At 38.6% G+C, this 9,494-nt stretch overlaps 1 protein-coding gene across 1 annotated transcript; it reads right to left on the reverse strand.

Annotated features, from left to right (window-relative positions):
* Positions 1–427: 427 nt before the first annotated feature.
* LOC145797088 (protein EIN4-like) lies at positions 428–6,092 on the reverse strand. The gene is made up of 3 exons (XM_082883343.1): positions 5,637–6,092; positions 3,417–5,529; positions 428–1,280 (listed from the first exon to the last, which is right to left on the reverse strand). The coding sequence occupies exons 2-3, from the start codon at positions 5,166–5,168 to the stop codon at positions 741–743; spliced, it is 2,292 nt and encodes a 763-aa protein (XP_082739469.1). The 5' UTR covers positions 5,169–5,529; positions 5,637–6,092; the 3' UTR covers positions 428–740.
* Positions 6,093–9,494: the final 3,402 nt, after the last annotated feature.

The following is a 9,494-nucleotide window of genomic DNA, read 5'->3' on the forward strand; positions in this document are numbered from 1 at the left end:
AAAAGAAAGAGAAGAAATTTAACAGATCATTGTATTTTACAAGTTCACAAAAATAATGTGTTTTGAGTTTGCTTTCCATTAAAGGAAAAAGATAAAGAAAATCCCACCTGATTCTAATACTCATCAAAACCTAAAACATTAGCACTATGTTTGAATGTTGGATTAGTGAAAAAAAAAAAAAAAAACAAAAAACCAATGATGGGAAAAGAAAATGAAATGAAAGAGAAAAAAATTATTTTATTAGGTTAAAAAATAAGAAGAAAATAAAAAAGGCATTTGTCATTTTTTGTTACCAATAGTAAATAAATATGTAAAATGTGTTGGTGTGAAAAGTATTGTGCCTTGCAAATTGATGAGACATCAGCAATGACAAAATAACATCTAATTGTTCGTCCACAAGCAACAACATTCTGAAAATGCATCCGACTTGAAGGATCACAAATTTACAATTAGATTATAAAGTGTGAATTTGTGAATCATGATGAAGTTTGTGATTTTATAGATGCGACACAAACAGTTTTTTGGTTTAAAAGTACACAACTATTATTCATCCTATAAAGTTAAAGCGGGTGAAGCTCAATTATGAACACGGTTAAAGAAAACTAGCCCCGATAGTATGTTCAATGGCGAGCGTAAATAATGCTTACACCTCAATGCTGGTATCTTGCACAGGCAAGTTGATCCAATACCCAAGTAAATACTTTGAAGAGTTTCTTCGAAATCTTCTTAATTTTCTACTTTCACGCTTCTTCATTTGCCTGTTGAAGGACTCTTCGAAGCTCATCAGCCATTCCTGATAAGAGAACAGGTTTTCGAATGACTCCATTCATTCCCATCTGTAAGCATCTCTCCCACACATGTTCTTCAGCACTTGCAGTGAGTGCTATGATCAATGGCTGATTGTTTCTGCGAAACTTGCGGATTCTCATGGCCACTTCAAACCCATCCATTTCAGGCATGTGAATATCCAAAATGACGACTTGGAATGAATTCCCAGTAGGGCCAATGGCACTCAAACATTCAGACCCAGATGAAACAGCAGATACTTGGAAACCAAGTTTCTCGAGCATCTTTTTGGTCACTGTTCTGTTTATGTCATCATCATCAGCAAAAATAGCTTTAAGGCCTTTGAATATAGTATTGACTTTTGGTTGCTCGGACAAATTTCCAAGATCGAACATAGCTCTTCTAAAAGGTTGTATTTGAAGTTTGAGAGCAAAATTCATGCTTTGTGCACGATCTTGAGAATTCGAGGATATCCAGATATTACCTTGCAGCATCTGCAAATTTTGTTTCAACAAAGAAGATTCATGAGTTAAACTCTGATCAGATAACAAACATTAGAATGATTATTGGAAAAAATCAATGTTCAAACACTTCATAAAGTCTGCATAACAATGAAGTAAAAACCAGGACATGACTGGTTGATCTATCATAAAGGAAACCAAAAATCTACCCATCTGAATTTGTGATCCAAAACTATCCATGCAAAATAATGAGAAAAAAAAAGGTAAACTAAGCACTATAAACTACATATGCATCGGGTTAAACAGTACGAGCCAGTTTTGGATGGCAAGAGAGAAAGGTGTGCCTTTTTCCTCGCATAAGATGCTAAGAATTGTGGACACTTCGAAAAGGTGCTATGCTACAGACACGTACAGAACACCGACACTTGCTGCATACTCGCCGACACATGGCAGGTGCGCATCCAAACTTGTCCATAACTTAGACTTTACATGAAACACATTGAAAGATTGAAGAAAACAATATAAGATCCAATGATAAATAATAAAAAAAACATTGCGGATTTATACTAAAATCCCTCTTCTTTTTAGACTTTTTAATTTTTGGAATTTTGAAGTCCAAAATATCTAATTTGTTTATGAATACAGCTTTCTAAAATAGAAATGACCTTTTTTTCAAACTTCTTTCCCAATATGTAGAATGCGGAAAATGATTTCGTACTACTTTGTATAATAAAATATAAATGTATTGTAATGTAAAAAACAAAGAAATAAGTGTTATTTTCATTTATATGTAAAAAAATATATATTTGTTTGTTGTCGTGTTCCTTCCGCTGCTGGGTTGAGTCCTGATCTTTTTAAAAAAATTGTTGAGCTGGTGTGTCCGTATCTTGTTTATGTTTCTTAGATAAGATGAGGCATAACAACACTTGCAGTACACTCACAAAAAATCACTTTAATTGAGAAGAAGAAGGCACTCTGCATAGTGATGATATCTGTTAATTGAGATGCTCAGAGGGGTCAAACTGATATAGACTAGCCTTGGCGTTATTTGTGCAAAATGTGTACTCTAAAACTTTAACCCGCATTCTAATGCTTGCCACCAATTTCATAAAACAGAAAGAAAGACAGGAAAGAAAAACAAAATTTGACAAAACATTGCAAGAAACATCAATAATAACCTTAGTTATAAATCGTTGGTGCCACACCTCTCTTAACGTATAAATAAAATAAAATAAAAAATCCAATTTCTATAAGTAAACTCAAAATGTTCCCACGGCACTGTTAAAATAACCTGGCAAGATAACCAGACCTTTATAACTAAATCATGTAGGGCAATAAGTTTTAGATATAAGGCAAGTCTAATAGTACGATGAGCATGGTTCATGAGAGTGGTACATCTAGGTGCATAATAAATTTCAAGACTCTGCTTTGAGATGCTTTCCTAAAGCCTTGCCTTGAGCAAATCTTGAGGGTGGCTTTAAAATCATTTAAATACCATTGAGAGCATATATCATCCAGAACAACAATTGCCAACTAAAATAAACAAAAGATCCGGCAAAAATAAGCTAAAATCTATTTGTCAACAGTTTCTATATGAAAAAGAATTTTAGTTAATATAGTTTTACTATTATGACGCTTCAAGGAACACATGTAACCTATTTATTGAATAGGAAAACAAGTATTTTGGAACAGAACAGCTTCCTTTCTCTATATAATTTACAGTTTATTTATCCAGAGGATAAGCTTATATTTCGATGTTCCATGAATATACATGCATCCAATTAGTTTTCCATAGTATTTGAAGGAAAAAAAAAAAAAAACCGTCTTTGGATGTAATGAATCGAGCAACAAGAAAATGCAGTTAAATGGCTATATCCTAGAAAATCTACCGCAGAAGGTGCTGCACCGGGTAAGCCGTGAAACTCAAACCCTTGCAACAACGTGGGGAGCACACCCACTTGCCAGCAAAGACGGCCCCCGAGGGAGGAAATTCTGAGCAATATTCTCACATGCTCAACAGAAATGCTACAAGCGTCAAAACATGCAATTATAATTTCCAAGAAACATACAAACTTGCCCTACTAGGCCCTACAATTGCAGCAATAAAAGAAAACTACAACATGAAGCGGCGAAAATGAACACAAGCAAAATATTAATGATGATTCTTACCTGTACAAGCTTTCTGCACATGTTAAAGCTCAGGCCGTCCTTGGCATTGTTGCTGTTGTGACTCTTACCAGCAAAATTTAAGGTAGATACAGGGCCATCATTTAATTGGGAACCTCCATCACTGATTTCAATTTCAAATTTTAGGTTCACAAACTCATTGGTTGTACTTGGTCTAAGCATTCCCCAACCTCTATCATTCCTGCCATTAATTCCTCTCTCGGAAACAACCTGAAAGATGACAGACCTCCCTCTGTCACTGACGTTCAATACATGCCTAACCATATGCAATAAGACCTGAAAGGTCCTCTTCTCATCTCCCACCACCTGATTGGGCAAAGGATTCTGAATATTCACAGAAAAACCAAAGCCCTTATAAAGACACAAGCATTTGATAAGACAAGAAAATTCCTTGATCATATGATGCAGCTGAAAAGGCCTCATTTCTAATGGAAATCTTCCATTATCTTTAGCTGAAATCTCCATCACATCATTTATTAAAGCTGAAAGAACATTGCCAGTTTTCACCATCGTGTCAACAATAATTCTCTGTTCAGAGCTCAAGCTATCATCTTGAAACATTGAAAGCAGGCCCAAGATTGAGTGCATTGGCCTCCTCATCCCATGACTCATCACTTTTTGGAAAGAGTTTCTTGCCTGGCTTGCCATCAATGCGTTCTCCTTAGCCTGTTGTAGCATCTGATTTTGCTCTTCCAGTTTCTCTCTCATTAGTTGGGATTCCTCAAGAACTGCAGCATGGGAGAGAGCCACAGCCACTTGATCAGCAACCACTTCCACTATCTCCATCTCATTATAGCTCCAAGCTCTATTATTTGCACTTGGAAGAACCAAAACCAATATCGCGTAACAAGTCTCGACAAACTCTGGAGTCCCTCCTTTAAAATTCGAAATGCGAAGCATTGGCATCCTAATTGCTGCAATAGAACCCGATTCCCCAGATCCACCAATGCTTGCAACCCCAAGTGCTGAATTGGGCCTCAAAATCCTCACCCCCTTCTTGTTTCTCGTCTCTAATACATCTGGGTCATTAATAGGCAGTGAATGATGGAAACTGTTCGAAGAACTCGCTTTCAACTCGTGGGTCAGGTTCATCTCAGTTTTATTCTCATTCGGCATCCAAACGGCACAATTTTGCAGATCCAACGTATTGGAAAGCTCGACCAGAGTGGTGTACAATATTGTGTGCTTATCTAGCGACTTCCTAATTTCTTGGGTCAGCATTCTGACATGCCAGCTTGCTTCTTTCTGTTTCTTCATCATCCCAACCTCCTGGTCTAGTTCCAACACATTTTGTGTCAAGAAAAGTTCTCTTACTTTCAGTTTAAGGAGAAGAGGGATCAGTGTCAGAAGCGTTATTGCAGTTGCACATGAGACAAGGGCTGTGAGGATTTTGGCAATGGTAAGAGAGAGCATCAACTGGAAGGAGTGAGGACCGTAATATGTCCAACCATTAAGCAAATGGGTCAATCCACAAAGGACTATGAATGCAATGAATTGAACAAGTACCCATTTGAACGGTACACTCGAGCAGCTAATGAAGTAAAGTAACTCGATGGGGATCGAGAAATATGCTACTGCAATAAAGAAATCACTCACTTTTTGGTACTCTAGAATACTAGTTATGCTCCAAATCCCCTCGTCGTCGCATTGACAATGCAAGAAGCCATTGTCTATGGCAGAAACAGAAATGATTAGAGAAGCAATCAACAACCAAAGAGCAAAAGCTTTTGCCATTACACCAAGTAAACACCTTGTCTAATCCATCTCTTTGACAAGTCTAAACCCTAACAGACAAAATTGTCCTGGGTTTGAGTTCTTGTCACCTATACCTAGAATCCTCATACCAACGGATAACCCATTGAGAACAAATCAAAACTGATCTGCTTGATTTGTAGATCTAGCATACATATATACCTCAAGATCCAACATACCCATCAGCACCAAACCTCCAAATTTCAAATATTTTTCATTATCAAACTGATCTTTCACTATTCGGGACTCTTTCTACATATTATCTCCTTATTTTAGCTGTGAATTGTTCTGTGTTTGGGGACAAAAAGCATAACTGAAGAAAACTTGTGCTTTCTGCAATTCTCTGCATTTGGGGAAAGGAAAAGGAAATTAACAACAAAAAATGACAAGAAAAATCTAACATTTACTTAAAAGATATATAAATATAAAGAGAGATTGAGAGATAGAGACCTGAAATATAGCTGAAGAACAAAGGGGTGGTCTTAAACAACACCACCTGTCTGCAGAGGCAAAACCACCTTCAATTCAACCTTTTGTTAATGCTATCCTACACTATTGGAAAGTATGTAATATGTATGTATGACTATACAAAATTTCAAACCCTAATTGCACAAAAAATCCCAAACCAGTTCCTACCCAGGTAAAACAAACCAAAACCCATTAATAAAAACTACTACAAGTAACACCATCAGTATCACCCAGATTCTGCACCATCTGATTGACCCCTTTCTCTCTCCTCTCTCCTCTTTACATACATGTGTAATTATATAGTTCTCTCTCTATCTAAGCTCTCAAAAGACTCAGTTAAGATGGTCCTCTCTGCAGATATTTTAAGAAGCAAAGAGGGAGATGAGATAGGGACGCAACGTGACAGAAATAAAAAGTAGATTTTTATTTTGTTTTAAACTTGTACTTTGACATAAATTTTATTTTTATTCTTATAATTTTAAATTAAATAATTTAATCACCTGTATTTTAAATCTAATTTTAATTTTTTTTTTAATTTCATTAATTACAAACACACATTTTGAAGTTTTTTTTTTTAAAAAAAATATAAATTTACTCTTGTGATTCTGAAAATTATATCTCATTTCTCAAAGTTTGTAATTTTATAACAAATGACTTATTTTATTAATACATCATGATATCAATTAATAATTTTTAATGACTTTAGAAATTTAATCCAATTAATAATTCAGGTAATTTTATTAGCAAAATAGTTAGAAATTTCATTTTTTCAGTTAATTCTGTTAAATAAAAAATTCTGATAATGGAGTATTTGTAATTTTTCAAATCATAGGAGACAATTTATATTTTAAGCAAATCTCATGGAGTATATGGTCATTTACCCTAATATTTATTTAGAAAGTTAGGACAACATAATTTCTTATATTAGTATAGTCTTCCAAATACACAGCTATAAACATGCCTATGCCACACCACTTCAGATAACACCTATTACTTTTTTTAATTTACTTGAAAATTTCAATATTCTATCACTTTTTTATTTAGAAATCCAATTTTTATTATATCTTAAAAATTGTTTCATCAAGATCTATAAAATAATATTAATGATAAATACAAAATTCTTAAAAAAAAAAGTTGACGAAATTTCACTGACTTAAGACAGGTCAGTGAAATTTCGATGATGTCGCTAATGTTGCGCAGAAGAATCGATCTCGAGAGCCGCCAATTCGATCTTTACTGCTGTCACGTCGTCGAATCAGAGTTCAATACTGATTGGTTATCCTATTGTGATTTTACCATCACCGTACTAGTTCTACTGTCGGAGAATTGTGTTGTTAAACAATATCGGTCCAATACCGACTTGTTGTGGTTTTTGCAGTTAGAGGTGATGTTCCAACGAATTTTCGACAGACTAACCAAGTTGTTCTAGCAATAGAATTCAAGAGAGAAAAACTACAGATATAGCATGTAAATATATAAACAAATGACAAATATTATGATTTTTAAGATTATAAGTATATTTTGGATCATATGTATTAAGGGTGATTCTATTTACATACTACTAATACTCTCAGTACACACTATTAATAGATTAAATTTATATTTCGATAATATCCTCCAATGAATTAAGGACAACATGGGGTGTATTCTGACGATACAGTTACTACACAACGGGTCCTAGGTGGAATGGGTAGGACTAATCCACGCTTCTTCAACCGGTAATTGAGTGTTCAAGCCTACCAGAAAACCTGCATAGGAGTTCAATGGGGAACGGGGAGTCCCCCAGCGAACCTGCCAATGAGCAAGTTAGAGAGAGAAAGAAGTGAAATGCAGAGAGATAAATTGGAGATAGAAAAACATAACCTTCTTTTTGTCTTCAACGTTTGCTTATATCCTTTGGTCATCATTTCGTTGTCCCTTCCGACCTGCCATTTTGGCCGAAAGTCTATGCTGTAGCTTACCTTGTTCAGGGTAAGGGGGTGCTGTTCCGACGGAGAGGTGTTGTCGTAATAAATGCTGCGATGGGCTGCATTAATGGTGATGTGCAGTGGCAATAACTTTGCAGATCTTTGTCTACTGATGTGGCTTGTCCTTTACTTGCCGTATGTCTGAATGTCATTGGCTCTTTGTGTTACACTGGATTCCAACTGTTCTGGACTTCACCAGCTGGGTTATGTATTGGGCTCCAAGTGATGGTCTTGGGTTGTTCATAGTGGGCTATGGCCTTCATGGGCTTATCTACGTCAGTAGTCCCCAATTCCCGAGTACAACTTTAGTCCAACGAAGGGAATACTAATGAAGAGAATGAGGGTGTTCGAGATTGGCAGGATGGAGGTCGACTGGCAGGGGCGACCGAGTGGGTGGACCGACCGCGAGGTAGGCCGACCGTGAGGTAGACCGAGTGGAAGGGAAAATCATGTGGTGGACCGACCGTGAGGTGGACCATGAGGTGGACCGACCGCGAATCGTGGCCGAGTGGAAAGGCCGACCACGAGGAGGGCCGACCGCGAAGGTTGGCCGAGTAGAAGGGTCGACCATGAGGAGGGCCGACCGCAAAGGGTAAGGTGGAGGGGCGCGGGGCTCAAGAGGCGGCGTGTCACGTGGTGATTTGAAGTGGAAAAGACAGGGTAAGGGGAGGAGACAATGGATCGTGGTCATACACGCGGATGTAATTGGATCAGAAATGAAACAATAGGTCATTATGGGTGTTGAAAAGACAGTTTTGGCGGATGTTTTGAAAAGTTTTCAAACTGGTGCAAATTAATTGCGACCCTTGGAATACGAGCAAGCCTTGGGCTTTTGGCATTATTCGATTTACCTACTTCTTTGCGAAAAATCAAAACATCCCAAGTGTTAACTCCTTTGTTGCTGACAATACACCTCTGCAACATTTTTTCAATTTCCTTGCACTTGCATCCGAAGCGATTCGAAGACATACCATAGACATGGCCCAAGAAGAAGCTGTGAATGTCAGGGTGGATCCGCTTGGTGATGACGACGCAGTAGAGTTAGCAGAGCAGTATAGGACGGGGAGGCAATTGGAGAGGGTGGAGGAATCGGTGGTACGATCTCATGCTTTCACCATGATAGCAGCTCCGAAGCCAATCAGCCAGGCGAAACCAGATCACTGGCACACGAAGGCTGACAAATCGACGGTGACCGCGGCGAAGTTGGAGGCTATTCGCGAAAAATACCAGGTGCCGGCTGAAATAGAGTTATTGTTGCCGACGTCAACGGAAAGGCCATTCGACACAAGGCCGGGGGAGTTTTCCCTTTACGAGGAAGCATTGAAGGGAGGACTGAGGCTACCGCTGCCGCAAGTGGTGGTAGATGTCCTGAACCGTTTGGAAGTGGCACCGGGCCAACTAATGCCCAACGCGTGGAAGATTGTACTGGCCTGTGCAAGCGCATGGTCGAAGGCGAATGAAGGGGCGGCCATGACAGTAGACAAATTCTTCGCATGTTATAAGGCCTCAGGACAACAAGAGACTTGGGTGACGTTGCAGGCGGCGGCAGGGAGGGGTTTGATGGCGGGGCTGCCGTCATCAATTAAGGGTTGCAGGCCGTGGTGGTTCTATGTGTCTACGAATAGAGGGCTGGGGTACGCATGGTGTGGAGAGTACCCACCAAATCTGTAGAGCCAAGACTAGGAACAGCGACAGAGGAGAGAATAAAGAAGGTGAATGCATGGCGGGAGAAGGAGGGGGTCAGGTGGGACGAGCTCGTTCAACCTTCAGCCTTGTTTGCGGCGGGTTTGGGCCCTCAGCCGAGCGTTGGGGATATGGGGTGGGCTGAACTAGAGCTGAAGAGGAAAGCGCAAGAGGCTGAGGATATGACTAT

Source organism: Camellia sinensis, chromosome 8 (genome assembly GCF_055761805.1).
Source record: "Camellia sinensis isolate YWXY chromosome 8, ASM5576180v1, whole genome shotgun sequence".
Classification (NCBI taxonomy): domain Eukaryota; kingdom Viridiplantae; phylum Streptophyta; class Magnoliopsida; order Ericales; family Theaceae; genus Camellia; species Camellia sinensis.

Excerpts from the sequence above, each read along its gene's own strand:
- LOC145797088 (XM_082883343.1), bottom strand. The coding sequence starts at position 5,168 with ATGGCAAAAGCTTTTGCTCTTTGGTTGTTGATTGCTTCTCTAATCATT. Across the intron at positions 1,281-3,416 it reads TGTGCAGAAAGCTTGTACAG|ATGCTGCAAGGTAATATCTG; the intron begins GTAAGAATCATC and ends CAAAATTTGCAG.